This window comes from Muscardinus avellanarius (assembly GCF_963383645.1).
Source record: "Muscardinus avellanarius genome assembly, chromosome: 1".
Lineage (NCBI taxonomy): Eukaryota > Metazoa > Chordata > Mammalia > Rodentia > Gliridae > Muscardinus > Muscardinus avellanarius.
Window position 1 is genome coordinate 89,007,451 of NC_137786.1, and position 16,532 is coordinate 89,023,982.

At 34.4% G+C, this 16,532-nt stretch overlaps 1 protein-coding gene across 12 annotated transcripts in view; it reads left to right on the plus strand.

Annotated features, from left to right (window-relative positions):
- The window catches only part of PPIP5K2 (diphosphoinositol pentakisphosphate kinase 2), a gene marked incomplete at both ends in the record, with an annotated part of 61,510 nt that overhangs the window by 28,820 nt on the left and 16,158 nt on the right, over positions 1-16,532 (plus strand). For all 12 annotated transcript variants that reach the window (XM_080694725.1, XM_080694729.1, XM_080694730.1 and 9 more), the window contains 7 exons: positions 3,434-3,575; positions 4,598-4,821; positions 11,595-11,722; positions 12,297-12,411; positions 13,428-13,535; positions 13,625-13,741; positions 16,153-16,320. In XM_080694725.1, the coding sequence (XP_080550851.1) occupies positions 3,434-3,575; positions 4,598-4,821; positions 11,595-11,722; positions 12,297-12,411; positions 13,428-13,535; positions 13,625-13,741; positions 16,153-16,320 (1,002 nt within the window). The remainder of the gene's footprint in view (positions 1-3,433; positions 3,576-4,597; positions 4,822-11,594; positions 11,723-12,296; positions 12,412-13,427; positions 13,536-13,624; positions 13,742-16,152; positions 16,321-16,532) is intronic.

Here is a 16,532-nt window from a genome sequence, read left to right on the forward strand (position 1 = left end):
AGGAGAGACTTCATTTACCTTTTCCCAGTCAAAGAAGGGATTTCCAGATTTCATAATAGTTCAGATTGTGGCAAGGCAGTGGTCGATACAAGGCACTTTATTTCCGTCTTTACAGGGCCATCATAAGTTTCCCTGTTCCACAGTTTCTCCATCTCATCCATATTACATTCCAGTGCTCACCCCCAAATATAAACAGCCAAATAGTAGCTGTTTAGTCTTTGCCTTTGTCCTTCTTTGTGAGACCATGCATCATGTGCTCCAGTCAGCTATTTTGAAAGAAATCTACTTTTTTTTTTTTTTTAATTTTAGCTTTGGTTTTAGGATCATTTTTCTTATGGATAAAAAAAACAATAGCTGAGCGTTGTGGTGCTTGTAATCCCTACGCTTGGGAGGCGGAGGCAGGAGGATCGCGCAGGTTCGAAGCCAGCCTCACTGGCTTAAGAGACCCTGTTTCCAAATAAAAATATAAAATAGAGCCGGGCATGGTGGCGCACGCTTGTAATCCCCACACTTGGGAGGCGAAGGCAGGAAGATCGCGCCGCTCTGGCTTAAGAGACCCTGTTTCCAAATAAAAATAATATAAAATAGGTCTGGGGGTGCAGCATGGAAAGTAGAAGGGTTTCCAGGAACCCCAGTACCACCAAAAAAAAAAAAAAAAATGCAATAATTCTGTTGGGATGAGTCTGCTGGTTTGTGAACTCCCAGGATTTTTGTTCTTGTTTCTTTGAAGATATTTTTTTTTAACCTTGCTCTAGTTAAACATTCTCATTGTATATAGAATTATAGGATGTCACTTAATTTTCTTAATTTTCCTTCAGTGCATTGAAGATTGGTTTCATCATTTCTAGAATATCAAATTTCTCTTAAGAAGTTAGCTGATAGTCTTACTGTTATGCCTTAGACGATAACCTTTCTTTTTAATAACTCCTAGATTCTTTTAAATTTTATTATCTTTGCTTTGTAGCAGTTTTCTGTTGTGTATCTAGATATAGCTTACTCTTTTATTCGATTGCTGTTCCAGGTTCTGTCCCCGGCCCTTTCATATGCTAGGCAACCTTGGAGGTATATCCCTAGCCCCTGTTCAGTACTTTTTAAATGCATTTGGCCTTGTTAGTGTGTTTTGACATCTATCATCAGTTTAGGGGAGCTTTTGAAATGATATGTCTGTTACCTTCCTTTGAGTCTCCAAATGTATGTTGATTGGAGCCTATCACTATGTCTTCTCATATCTGTTCTTTGGATTTTTTCACCCTTGTGTTTCTATGCTTTATTCTTAATATAATATTGTTGTATTTTAGTTTTCTAAGCCTATCTTTGGCTATCTTTAATATGTTTTAAATTCAACCACTAGGATTTTCTGTCCCACAGTACTTTTTCTTTTTCTGTAATGGAGATGGACCAGAGGCATTTTACCTCTGAGCCACACCCATAGCCATATTTTATATTTTAGTTTAAAATAGGGTCTCACTAAGTTGCTGAGGCTGTCCTCAAACCTGTGATCCTCCTATCAGCCTCCCAAAAACTAGGATTACAGGTATGCACAACCTTATCTGGCTCTGTCCCATGATTTCTATTGTTTTTTTTTTTTAATAATTTACAGATTGTTGATGATTTTCAATGTTTTTTATCTTCTTGAATATAGGAAGTCTTAGTTTTTAATATAAATGTGTCTTTTGAAATTTATTATTTTAAGTCTGGCATCTGAGTTTCTGATAGTGTTGTCTATTCTGCTGATGGACATTCATGAAATATTATTTTGTATGTGTGCTTAAATACCATAACTACAGATTTATATTTATATAAGTGAGTTAATTTCCAGATCATTTTATCTTCTTTTGGTGTTTTTATTTGTTGCTATTATGTCTATGGAAATAGGAGTCTGGGATTAACTTATACCAGTTTTAGAAACAGATCCCACTGGACCAGACAGTTGAGTTTGACATGGCTTGCAGTTTGTTGGTCAGTTCATTTGCTTCTGATTCACCCTCACTTTTTTAAGCCCTAAAAGGATTTACTAAAGTTTCACTGTTAGCAAAACCTGGATGCCATTTTTATCCCCTTAGCCCAGTAAGGTTAATAGAGTTCTACTGAACTTCTCTTTAAATCAAGAATGCAAAAGCATTCTTTAATGCCAGGCTCACTTTCTGGATCACTGATTATTGAGTTCTGCTTTCGTAATTTATTGTGATCTTGTTATCTCTCAGATGCCTTATGTAAGGCAAAACTGGAGAAGTTCTTTGCCCAGGATCTTTATTTACCTTTAACAGTTAGATTGGTCCAAACTACCTTGTCCAGAAGTGGAATTCTAGTTTGTATTATTTATTTTTGTAGAAACTTACTTCATGTGGTTAAATGACTTTCTAGGCTAAGTGCTAAAGTGCTAGAGCAATGTTACTTACCATCTACGGCTTTTGTTGAATCATAAAAATTCATTACAATGACATAATAACACAGTGGTGAAGAGTTCCAAAGCCACCATCATACTGAATGGGGAAGAGCTGAAAGAATTCCCTTTAAAATTAGGAACTGGACAAAGATTCCCACTATCATTATTTCTATTCTATATAGTACTTGAAATTCTAGCTAGAACCATAAGGCAAGAAAAGGAAACAAATTGGGAAATTGAGGTCAGCCAGTATCAGAAAGTCAAGGGTCAAGTAATGATTTCTCTCATAAGTGAAAGCTAGAGAGAAAATAGGAAACAAAGAGACATTAAGTAATTGAGGACAGAGGCCAATAGAATAGTGGCAGGGGATGGGGAGAAAGAGATAAAAAAATGGAAAAGGAAGAACTATGAAAGGAACAATTCAAGTTATGCTATGCCCATGTAGGAAAGTATTGCTACCAATCTCACTATGAGGAATAGGATGAGAAGTTAGCAGGGTAAGACCTGAAAGGAAACACACCAAGCCTTGTGTGCATGTTTGTTTAAGTGACTTTGAACCTAAATATGATATATTATCACAATGCACTAATAAAAGCATTATAAAAAAGAAAATCATAAACTTAAAAAAAATCAACTCTATAACTGGACTACCTGTGTGTGAATCCTGTTTCTTCATATGCTAGTCACTTGATTTTTTTTGAGCAAGTTGCTTAATTCCAGTTAAATGCCTCATCTTGAAAAAGGTGATAGTAAGACTCTTTGTGTAGCTACATGTATAGCAAATGGTTAAAGTCTTATTTGCACATATTATGCAAAACAGAAAATTCTCATCAAATACTTAAGTTTTCTGCTAAGTTCTCTGTTGAGTAATTTGATGATAGAAAAGGGTTAATATTTTTATAATGTTAAATTCTGAGTCTTTTACTTGTTTGTCATTTTAATCTATAGAATGGAATTCTTTTCTAGCTACTAAATTTTTTTATATATTTTTCTTTCATATGACTAGACATAACCAAATATAAAAATATATACTTTATTCATTTGTAGCTTACTCCATCTGGAAGCATTTCTCTTATCAAATCAATGCATTTAATTAAAAATCCTGTGAAGACCTGTGACAAAGTATATTCTTTGATTCAAAGTTTGACTTCTCAAATCAGACATCGAATGGAAGATCCCAAATCATCAGGTAAATGTTTTTCTTAGTACATAAAACAAGTAAAAGCTGCTGTCCAGTTACTATAAATATTTTGAAATAAACTTTTCTATCTTCTTATTTTAAGAATTCAAGCCCCTTAGGCATGGTGGCCTGTGTCTATAATCTCAGTACTTGAGAGGCTAATATAGAAGGGTTGTGGGTTCAAGGCCTGCCTCAGCAACTTAGCAAGACTCTGCTTCAAAATATAAATTAAATAATTAATTAATTAATTAATTAATGAGTAGTCCTGGGGTGTAGCTTCAAAGTAAAAGGCCCCTGGTTTCAAACCCCAGTTCTGATAGTGGGGAGGTAGAGAAAACAAACTCCTCTTTTGAGATCTAAATATAGTATAAGTTACATATAATAAGCGTAGAAGCTAATATATTCTAGCAAAGGAATAATAGCCAAGTTAATGGTTGCTTCTATCCATGGTACCATGAAAAGAACAATGAAACATTCTCATTTGATTAATCATTTAGCCCTAACAGAACTTTAGCAGCAAATAGATAGCATATGAAGTAGAAGCAGACATGATGTGGGACCTGGCTATGAAGCCAGCTTGGATAACAATTAGACAACTTTGACATCCTAGATTCCTTACTCGTAAAAGTGGATCATTTGATCTGTTTTTAACTTCTAAGATTCTTTTCCCATGAAGAATGTCTATTTTGTTAATTCTTTGAATCTAGTAAAAATAACAATATTTAAAATTCAAAATTGAAAATGTATTAGCCGGAAAGAGTTTTGTCACAACTGTTGTTCTTTTTTTGTATTATTATTATTAAAGCCTGTAATATATGGAAAAGGTCTTTTATAAGCCAAGTTTCTAACCCAAGTATTTATACCAAGTTCTGAAAGTCTAAAGAATGTTTGCTGATGGCATATGCCTAAAATGATATTTCTTACCTTCTTATAGTCTTATATTTTTCATTTCCAAATTCTTTAATTTTCTATATTTTTAAGCTTCTCAACTTAAAATATACTAATATACTAAAAATGATATGTTGTTTTAGATATACAGCTATACCATAGTGAAACATTGGAGCTTATGTTACGTAGATGGTCCAAGTTGGAGAAAGACTTTAAAACAAAAAATGGAAGATATGATATTAGTAAGATCCCTGACATATACGACTGTATAAAGTATGATGTCCAGCATAATGGTTCCTTGAAATTAGAAAATACAATGGAGTTGTACAGGCTTTCAAAGGCATTAGCAGATATTGTTATTCCTCAGGTAAGTAATTCTTAAAAATCGATTTTCTTATACTGTTGTATAAATAGATACTTTAAAAAATGCCTGCCAATTCTTCTGTCTCAACCTCCCAAGTACTGGGACTATAAGTGTGTATCACCACACTTTGCTCATAATGAAACTTTAGAAATAAAATTAAATTGAATACCAAAGATTGGTATGGTTAACCAGGATTTGAGATGTCATTTATTTCTCTTAAAATAATTATTCAATCTCAGCTCTTCTCAGTCTCTATTACAGAAATTCTGTTTGTTGCAATTATATTAATTTTTAAAACAGTCTTAGAATTTTTTTGAGGACAACTCTAAATTTTCTTGAATCCTTTATTATTGAAATCTTGGAATTCTTAAGACAAAAATTGTTAAATTTCTAGGAATCAGTCCTAGTTTTGGTAAATTTGCCACTTTATATATACATATAGTTAGGCATGGGAATTGAACCCCAGAGTGTTCTACTTCTGAGCTGCACCCCCAGCCTTATTTTATTTTTTGTTCTTAAACAGGGTCCTCATTAAGTTTATCAGCCTCAAACCTGAACATCTCCTGTCTCAGCCTCTCAAGTACTGGGGTTATAGGCATGTGCCATTGTACCTGGAATAATTCACCACTTTAAAAGCAGAGGTCTTTTTAACATGTTTTCCTGGAGTTCTGAGTTTATAAGTTCAGGAGAGGAAAATTTGGGCATATCTTCCTAATTTTTTTGGTTTGATAGTCCTTAGTGTAGCAGAAAGAATTTCTTTTTTTAAAATAGGATCTTACATGCAATTCAGTAAGTAGTTTCTTGCTTTTGTTACCTTACCCTTCACAGATCCAGAAACCATAACCAAATTCAAGCATTTTCAGCCACTGAAAATATAACTAAAAATTATAAGCATATTATAGCAGTAATTATTATAAAATATAATTTATAATGGAAAAAATGTGAAATTTTACATATGTATTTTTCAGGAAAAGAAAGACTGCTTTAAACTTTGAGACTTGCTGACTCAGTGAAATATAAAAGTTTTTAACTGTTGAGAAAAAACTAATGTATATTAATGAATATCACTATTCAAAAATGTATATACATTCTGGTATACTTCAAAACATTTATCTTGAAAAGCAATTTCTACTCTTAAACCGAATCAGTTCTTATATCTATGCGATATAAATTTTATAATCTCAGTCATTTCTAGGCTTACATATGACAAATATGATCTATTTCTTAATAGTTTGGGGTGTGTGTGTGTGTGTGTGTGTGTGTGTGTGTGTGTATGTGTGTTTCTAGGGGGGGGACCCAGGGGCTTTTCTACCATTGGACTATGCTCCCAGACCTATTTTATACTTTATTCAGAAATAGGGTCTCACTGAGTTGCTGAGAGCCTCACTAAGTAGGCTGGCTTCGAACCCATGTGATCCTGCTGTCTCAGTCTCCCATGCTGGGATTACAAGCGTGTGTCACCATGCCTGGCTACTTTTAGTTATTCTTATAGTTAATATAATTATGGGAGGTATTTATGTTGTAGTAGATTTAATGTTCCACTTTTTAATCAGTTCAAAACTTCAGAAAAAATTTAAATAAAATATTGCAGTATTTCTCTCACAAAGAGAACTGATTATCAGATGAGGCCATTTAAAGACTTTCTGTGATGCAATTATGTCTTATATGGCAAGTTCTATTATTTGTTTTGCTTTATATACTTTCTAGTTTTATAAGGAAATCTTTTCTCTTCAAAATGGTGACATTTTTGCTCATCTGCCACCATTCTTTATAACCAAATAATTTTTAGATATTCAATGTTTTATAATATTCTCACAGGCCTCTTAAATTTATACATATGTAATTTTTCTCAAGTATGTATGTATATGTTATTGACAAAAATGGAATTAGAAAAAGTAGTCTTTTACAAGTTGACTTTTTCTGTTAGCATCTAGAACTTTTCATATCAATAAAGTTATATAAAATTTATTTCTAATGGCTCTATAGCATGAATATAAATTATTTAACCAGAGTTCTATATTTGGAAGCCTAGAGTCTTTTCATATTTTTACTCTCTGTATACATCCTTCCATGTACTTAAGACATTCTGGAGCTTTAGAACTTTTTAGCCAGTTTTTATCCAGACCAGCTATATGTGAAAATACTTCTTCATACTTTCTAAGGCAAAAGTAAAAAAAAATTTCTTGGTGATTTTTAATTCCAACATTTTTTTTGTTTATATATGGTTCCACAGTTGCAATATGTATTCTTATATACCTGTTATACAATAATTTATTTTGACAAGATTATTGACTAAATTTAGGAAAATAAGCTTTAAGATAAATGATCCCAAGAAGTTCAGTTCTCATAGGTACAACATCTATGATCAGTCATAATTTTCTTTATTAGGCAGTTTTGAGATCTGTTTTCTGTACAGATCCTTTGCTGTCTTAATCTTTTTGGAGGTACCTGTTAACCAGGAAATAACTTTTAAGCTGAGATATGCCAGGACAGAGAGAAGGAATGTGTGCTTCTCTTCAAATTCTTCTTCTTTTACCCCTACTTTTTGCCCTATTTCTTTCTCTCCCTTTTCTATCCACACACAAAACGGATTTTTTTTTTTTGCTAATATAAGGTTATTTTCTAATCTGCCACTTTGACTTGTAATTTTCTTTGAAATTACTGTATAGTTACTATGTTTCCTTGACACTTCACATTTTATTAATTTCTTATAATTCTAACTAGCCCGTAGTGATTGTGGACATCATAAATATGACTCGCTGCATCTTTGCTTACTCTTAGCCAAAACTTTATTAATATTGGCCAAAGCCTTTTGAAGAATATGTTAGCCTTATTAATCTTTGACATACAGAAAAACAAAATTTCATTCCCTCCTCCAAATCTGGGGAACAAACCAAGGGCTTCACACATGCTAGGCAAGCACTCTGCCACTGAGCCATATTCTCAGCTCAAAAGAATCTCATGATTTCACTTTCTATTTTTTATTAATTTTTTACTGGTGCATTGTATTTATACATCATAATGTGGTAAAAAAAAAATCTTGTGTAGGCATAAATGTACACATCACCCAACCAACCCCCACGCAGTCCCCACCTCACTCCCTCCTTAGCCCTCCCTCCCATGCTTGGTTTAGTGGTTGACTTTGATATGAATAAGTATATCATGCACTTTAAAGCTTTTCCCTCTCCCCACGTCCCATCCCCACAGTTAGGTTGTCTTATTTGCTCCTCTATAGGATCTCTTTTTTCACCTAGAGTTCCTCCTATGACCCCATTCACCCTAGCTTTCACATATTAGGGAAAGCATCCGATTCCTTACTTTTTGTGACTGACTAATCTCACTTAGCATAATCTCCTCAAGATCCATCCATTTCCCTGAAAATGCCACAATTGTATTTTTTTGTTATGGCTGAGTAAACTTCCATTGTGCACATATCCCACAGTTTTGTAATCCATCCATCTGTTGATGAACATCTTGGCTGGTTCCACAGTTTGGCTATGATGAATTGTGCAGCTATGAACATAGATACACATGCATTAATTTGGTAGTTTGGTTTCCTTTCTTTTGGGTAGATACCCAGAAGTGGTATTGCTGATTGAATGGTAGGTTTGTTCCCATTCTTCTGAGGATTCTCCATACTGTTTTCCAGAGTGGTTGCACAAATTTGCAATCCCACCAACAATGTTTTAGAGTTCTCTCTTCTCCACATCCTTGCCAGCATTTGTTATTGTTCGTGTTTTGAATGATTGCCATTCTAGTTGGAGTTAGGTGAAATCTCAGGGTAGTTTTGATTTGCATCTCTCTAATTGCCAGTGATGTTGAGCAGATTTTATGCATTTATTGGCCATTTGAATTTCTTCTTTCGTGAAGTGTCTATTTAGTTCACTTGCCCATTTTTTGATTGGATGATTTATTTTTTTAGTGTTGACTTTCTTGAGTTCTCTATATATTCTAGATATTAGTCCTCTATCAGAGGGGTAGATGGCAAAAATCTCCCATTCTGTTATCTCTCGATTGAGGTTCTTGACAGTTTCCTTTGCTGAAAAGAAGCTCTTCAATTTCATGCAATCCCATGCATTGATTCGCCTTTTGGTTTGTTGTGCCTTTAGGGTCTTGTTGAGAAAGTTTTCATCTGTGCCTATGTGTTGCAGTGTTGGACCTATGCCCTCTTCGAGGAGCCTGGTCTAATTTCCAAGTCTTTGATCCATCTTGAATTGACTCCTGTGCAGTGTGAGAAAGTGGGATTAATTTCCAATTTTCTGCATATGGTTAACCAGTTTTGCCAACACCATTTGTTGAACAAGCTCTCTTTTTTCCAGTGTATGTTTTTGGCCCCTTTGTCAAAAATCAATTGGCTGAAAGTGTGTGGACTTGTTTCTAGGTCTTCTATTCTGCTCCATTGGTCTATGCATCTGTTTTTGTGCCAATACCATGCTGTTTTTATTACAGTGGCTTTGTAGCCATTGTAATAAATGGCTAAATAAATAAATAAATTTATTACAATGGCTAGTATTTTGTTTAGCAGTTTTGCATCCAAATTCATCAAAGATATAGGCCTGTAGTTCTCCTTCCTTGAACTGTCTTTGTTTGGTTTTGTTATTTATGTGATGTTGGCTTCATAGAATGTATTTTCTATGGAGAATTACAGGGTTTTTTTCTGTTTCACAAAATAGATTGACTAGTATTGGTATTAGCTGTTCTATAAAGGTTTTATGGAATTCACTTGGGAAACCATCTGGTCCTGGGCTTTTCTTTGATGATAGGCTCTTTATTGCTATCAATCTCTTTAATTGCTATTGGTTGGTTTAAGTGTTCTGTATCTTCTTGACTCAGCTTAGGAAGGTTGTATATATCTAGAAAGTTGTCAATTTCTTCCAGGTTTTCCATTTTGTAGGAGTATACTTTTTCAAAGTAGTTTCTGATAATCCTCTGGATTTCTACACTGTCAGGAGTCATATCTCCTTTTTCATCTCTTCATAATTTGGGTTGATTCTCTTTTTTTTTTTAGTTAGGTTGGCTAGTGGTTTGTCGATCTTGTTAATTTTTTGGAGAAACCAGCTTTTGGTTTTGTTGATTTTCTATATTGTTTTTTAATTCTCTACTTCGTTAATTTCTGCTCTGATTTTAATTATTTCCTGTCTTCTACTGGGGTTAGATTGTTCCTGTTTTTCAAGGGCTTTGAGGTGTGTTAGTTCTACACAGCTAGGGCTGGGCTGTTCTGACTTCTCCCTGTTCCCCACAATTGGAATGTCTGTGGTGTTCCCGGCAATCCTGCTCATTGGGGTTAGAGTTAAGCATAAGATTCCCCCTACACTTGCCACTGGTCTGAGCCTGAGTCAGTCTGGGCGTCTGTTATGATCAACAGCAGATCCCACTCCCAACTTCTCTGAGTTCTTCTCAAATTTACCAGGACTTCACTTACTGTTCTCTGGATCTCTCGGGGGTATGGTTATCTCCGCTGCCACCACTCCTTCCCTGAGTTGTATCGCAAGGTCTCAGACCAAGGGAGTTTGTCGCAGCTGCACTAAACTCTGAAGTTGCTGGTTTGGGGCTTTCCTTCAGGGAACTGCAATAAGGGTGTAGCAATTTCTGCCACCTCTATTCCTGCATTGCCTTGAATCACAAGAACTCAGACCCAGAGAGTCTATCAAAGCTGGTTGAGTCCCTGCGGGTACAATGCTGGGATTTCTCCTGTAGGAGCCACCATTTCACTTACAATTGCATTGGAGCCCCGCTGGTGCTTTTGCTGCAGCCTTCATTGGCGTGGTTAACTCACCAGCTTGCAGGCGATGTGGCGTCTCTGCCACACCCTCCTCAGTAAGGCTGGCATATTTCCCTTCTGGTTTGAGCTGCGCTCTGAATCCCTGAAGAGAGTGATGGGCTCAGCTGCTGAAAATTTTAGCTTGTTTTTGTGCTGAAAGAACTACTGAATTATATCCGCCTGGACTGCTTCTGGTCGCTTCAGCTCTTTATGCTCCCTGGAGTCTGATTATGTGAGTCAGTCACAGTGGCCTTGGCGGGGTGGTCCCTGCTGCGGTGGGCCGCTTATTTTTCTACTTCTCAGATTATTCTAGTCTTCCTTTTTTCTCTCATGTATTTACAGCTTTTATTTCTCTACTGATAGTAGTTTCTGACTCGGTAGGGCGTTATTTTTGCCACTATGGAGATTGAGTGTCAGCAGTGTTGATAGAAGCTGCTTTACTCAGTCGCCATCTTCCTCTGGATCTCACTTTCTATTTTTTTTTCATGTTTATTGCCTACTTATTTTTGCTTTAGTTTTTTCTGGCTTCAGTCCCTTTTTCTCTAGGTTATTTTTAAGTTTAAGCTTTGTAATTAAGTTGAATACTAATAATGATTACATTCATCCTTCTCTCTTAAAAGTTACTTGTTTTTTTAATTCAATCACAAAATCCTCCCAATTATACTTAATAGTTTGAAAGTAGTATATTTAGGTGGGTATGGTGTCACATGCCAAAAATCCCAATACTTGGGAGGCTGAGACAAATGAATTGCAGGTTTGAAGCTAGCCTTAATCCTCAGCATAGTGTATCAAGATAAAAAATAAAACCTAGCTGAGAGGTAGAGACTTTGGGTTCAATCCTCAGTACCCTAAAAAAAGTGTATTTATAGTTGTAATAAATGCAAACTAGGAGTTGTTTAATGTTCAGAAAGACTTGATAAAACATTGTGTCTCACTAAAATTCCTTAATTGAGCAATGCATTTATCAGAGCTCTTTGTTATTATACCCGTTTCTTACTATGTATTTTCTACTCAGGAATATGGTATAACTAAAGCTGAAAAACTGGAGATCGCCAAAGGCTACTGTACTCCTTTAGTTAGAAAAATTCGCTCAGACCTACAGAGGACACAAGATGATGACACTGTAAATAAACTGCATCCTGTGTAAGAGAATGTACTACCATTTAAATTTATAGGCATTTACTTTTGCATATTTCAGATCTGTATTACATTTTGATGTTCTTATGTAGAAATCAGGACTGTATAACTTGTTTTATTGTGGAAATAGGATTGCCTAGGCATTCCTATTAACTTCCAACCAAGACCCTTTTTGATGTCACTTTGGAGAACACCTGAGGTGAATAGGGAAAAGGGGATGTGTGTCATTCTTCACGGGGTCATCAGTGTGTACCCCATTCTGAGCATTAACCTCTGTGAGCATCTCTAGGTCTTTTGACTTCTGTCATTGCTACCAGAAAATCCACAATGACCTATTTATAGTTAACTTGACTAATATTAAGTTTGCTCTTCTTTGACTAATCTCAGAGGACCTAGTTAAATTACCACTAACTTGATGTTGAACAAATATCGAAATAGCTCCTCCTTATGGTTGGATGGATGATAAATTTGCTTATGGATTTTTACTTCTAGTAAGATTAAATTTAATTTTACAAAATAACTTTGACACTTAGTTTTGACTATATGGCTATATTTTAGTATTGTTTGCTTTTAACTTTAGGTATTCCAGAGGTGTTTTGTCTCCTGAACGTCATGTCCGTACCAGATTATATTTTACCAGTGAAAGCCATGTACATTCTTTACTATCTATTCTTCGCTATGGTGCCTTATGCAATGTAAGTGGAAAAGTTATTTAAATCTAACTAACAAATATGTTTTCTTGAATTTGTAATTAAATGACTAACTGCTACTTTTTCTGTGAAATTTTATTAATTCACTAATAGTTATTTTTTCATTCATAATTTTTCAGAGTTTTACTATATACCAAGTACTTTGTTAGATTCTAGGAATAAAGACATATTCTTTTTCTTCAAACCTGCAATTCTCCCATCTCAGTCTCTCAACTACTAAGATTACAGGAATGTACCATGAGCCCTAACAAGATTGTTTAATTTTACTTTGTATATGTTCTTTTGAAGAAAGTTATCACCGGAGTTTCTACTACTACTACTAAGAGACTTTTAAAATAATTTATTTAAACAAGCCTAAGAAAACTTTTGAGACATTTATTTATTTACTTTTGCGGATATTTTTGGACTTACAATATTAATAATTATTCTATATTCTCAACATTTAATAGTGAGGATCGTATTTCTTTTTTGTGGCACTGAAGATTAAACCCAGGGGCATTCTACCTCCAAGCTACACTACCTATTTTTTATTCTTTATTTTGAAATGGGGTCTTACTTAAGTTGCGGAGTACCTCACAAGTTGCTGAGGATGGCCAAGAACCTGTGATCCTCCAGTCAAAGCCTCTCAAGTACTGGGATTAAAAGACTTTTAAATGGAATCCCTTCCATTGACATTATGTGCATATGTGAAAATACCAATGCCAGTCTAAATATCCTATATGGTGAAGGGGTAGAGTGGGGAGGGAGCAGAGAGAATGCCCACCAAGTGCTGTGTGATTTGTATGTCACTACCACTCTGAACTACATTTTGATGTGACACTAATGGACCAATGAAAGTATAAAAATAGATGTAATGAAGTTATTTTGAAAGATAGTGTACTTTATAAAGTGTTCACTTTATGTATGGTATCACTTGGTATTAAACAAGCTATGATAATGACAGTAAAGTGACTTATAAAAATATTGTATGAGAAAATACTTAGTATATACCTTTTGTTCAGGAGTCAAAGGATGAACAGTGGAAAAGAGCTATGGATTATTTAAATGTTGTCAATGAACTCAATTACATGACTCAGATTGTTATCATGCTTTATGAGGATCCTAACAAGGTAAAAAGCTCTTGTTCTGTGTGTGTTACCAAAGGTAAATAAAGAGTTTGAAATTCCTCACTGTAAAAATGTTCCTTTACATTTTTTAGGATCTTTCTTCAGAGGAGCGCTTTCATGTTGAGTTACACTTTAGTCCAGGAGCCAAAGGTTGTGAAGAAGATAAAAATTTGCCCTCAGGCTATGGATATAGACCCGCTTCCAGAGAGGTAGTGAAGATCCAACTCTCTCAGGGCTTACTATAGTTCTAGATTTTTAGGAGATTTCTGTAAGAATTATCTGTTATTTAAATAATTTTTATCTCAGCTACTAAGTAGAAAAATGACTAAGGCTTTTTAAAATAATTTGGGTTAAAAAACCAAATCATTAGAATGCTTTAGAATTTTACCTTTTATTTGGATTGCTTTGATTTTACGCCTAGTATTTAGAAGAAAGAAGTATAACTTTTGTCTTTTATTGTTATTGTTTCACTTGAGGATTATTTAATGCCAAATGTACTGCACACTTGGCATGAGTTCTTTCTTTCTCTCTCTTCTTCGGACATGGTATTTCCTTTGTACATCTCTTATAGTTTATTAATCTTGACTTTAGTTATGTTCCCTTTTTTTGTGTGTGCAGTATTGGGGACTGAACCTAGTAGCATTCTGCCACTGAGCTGTACTCCCAGCCCTATTGTGTGTTATTTGTTTTTTGTTGTTGTTGTTTTGAAACAGGGTCTCAGTAAGTTGCAGCGGGCCTCCCTAATTTGCTGAGGCTGGCTGTGAACCTGTGATCCTCTTGGCTTGCCAAGTTGTAGGATTGCAAGCATGCATCACCATGACTGGCTTCTTTAGTTATTTTTTCAATCTGCTGTTAAACCCTATCTCAGTCAATATTCTCACTGCTCTGTTTGTGTGTGTGTGTGTGTGTGTGTGTGTGTGTGTGTGTGTGTGTGTGTGTGTCTGTTTGTCTGTCTATGTCTGTCTGTCTGTCTCTCTCTCTCTCTCTCTCTCTCTCTCTCTCTCTGTGTGTGTGTGTGTGTGTATCAACATCAAAGTCCTAATTATTGTAGTTCTATAATAAGTATCAATTTATGGCATGAAAGTGCTCAAACTTTATTTTTTCTTCAAGATTACCTTGAATATTTTTAGCTTCTTGCATTTCTATATAAAATGTCTTATTCCAAAAAGAATTTTTTGGCATTTTGATTAGGATTACATTGACTGCAAAATAATTTTGAGAGAAAAGATACTTTGCAGTTTTGTGTCTTCTAGTACAAAGACTTTTTCTGAATTTGCTCAGCTATACCTGTATATCTTTGGAGCAAAATAATTAATAAGTCACTTATTCTTTGTCAGATTAATTCATAGATTATTTTTATGCTCTCATAAATTACTTGTTTTATTTTCTGTTACTGTCATATTAAATTTTTACTTATTGTTGCACTAACATTTTATAAATAGCAAGCTTGCTATATGCTCTTATTCACTCTTAATAACTTACCTAACCTACAGAGTAATTTAGATTTTCTATGTCTATGATCATATGACCTACTAATGGTAATGGATGTATAGTAAAACAAATAGATTTGGTGGTGGTGGGCATTCTTATCTCTCACAGTTTTATTATTAACTGTGCTGATTGTTTCAAATTTTAGATATTTCTTATCAGGTTAAAGATTTCCACTACATTTTATGTAGCTCTCAGTCTGATGAAGGTATTTATATACTTTTTTTTTTGTTGTTGTTGTTTTGTTTTTGCCACTGCTACTTCTCCATTCTTATTGCTTTAAAATATGTGTTTTAAGCCAGGTGTGGTGGCACAGCCTTCAATTTTAGTATTTGGGTGCCTGAGATAGGAGGATCGCATGTTCAAGGACAACCTTGGCAAATAGCAAAACTCTTATAAACCTACTTGCCCTGTTTCAAAACAAAAATAAAAAGGGCTTTGTATGTACTTCAGAGGTAGAATGCCCCTGGATTGAATCCCCAGTACCACACATACACTCAAAAATGTGTTTCACTCTATGACTCTGAGCCATTTTTTTATAAATTGATATTTTGTCTAAAACATTTTGTCTATTTCCTCTAATGTGAGATTCTTATAATCTCGGACTGTATCTTATTTATCTTGTCCTAATAGAGTTCCTGGCACATGATACACACTCATAAAATATTTAATAGGTCATAGATCAATTATTTTTCATGCATTCATCACATTTTTTGGAAGTATTTTACAACTTAAGTGTTCTAAAATTTATAAATTCAAATGCTCTTTTAGTTGCTGGTTGGGTAGATGACATTTCTACATAAAATTAATTTCTACTTTTTCTTATAGTAATTTATTATTATTTATTAGAGCATTTGGTAAAAATTTATAAACATTAGGCTTTGTATATTTATATTGTCCTTTTACAGTTTAACTTCTCCATAGAATATCTGTATTCTTGATATTAGAAACTTGATTATCTCTTTCAGAGTATTCAGCATAAGAAGCCATAATTCAGTTAGTATTAGTTCATTTGAGAAAACGTTTGTGTACTTTAAGTAACTACTTCAATTGGGAGGTGAATTTGTTTATCAGAAAAAAATATTTTTATCTGAAATCTAAATTTTAAGTATGCTGTATTCTTTGCTCACAGAATGAAGGCAGGAAGTCTTTTAAAATCGATAATGATGATGAACCACATACTTCCAAAAGAGACGAGGTTGATCGAGCTGTGATATTGTTTAAACCAATGGTTTCAGAGCCAATTCATATACACAGGAAGTCTCCACTTCCACGATCCAGGAAAGTGGCTACAAATGAAGTATGTATATGTGTCAGAGCATGTTTTGCATAAAGTAAACTATATGTTAATAAAACTGAAAAGAAAATACAGCTTTTATTATGGAGCTTGGGAAGTTGGCAAATTTTTGTCAACTTTATTTTTCAAAGAAAATTACAAAAGATAGAAGCAATTAGAAAAATATAAAGAATAGCTTTAGAATTTATATGGTTGCCATAATAAAATTACATACA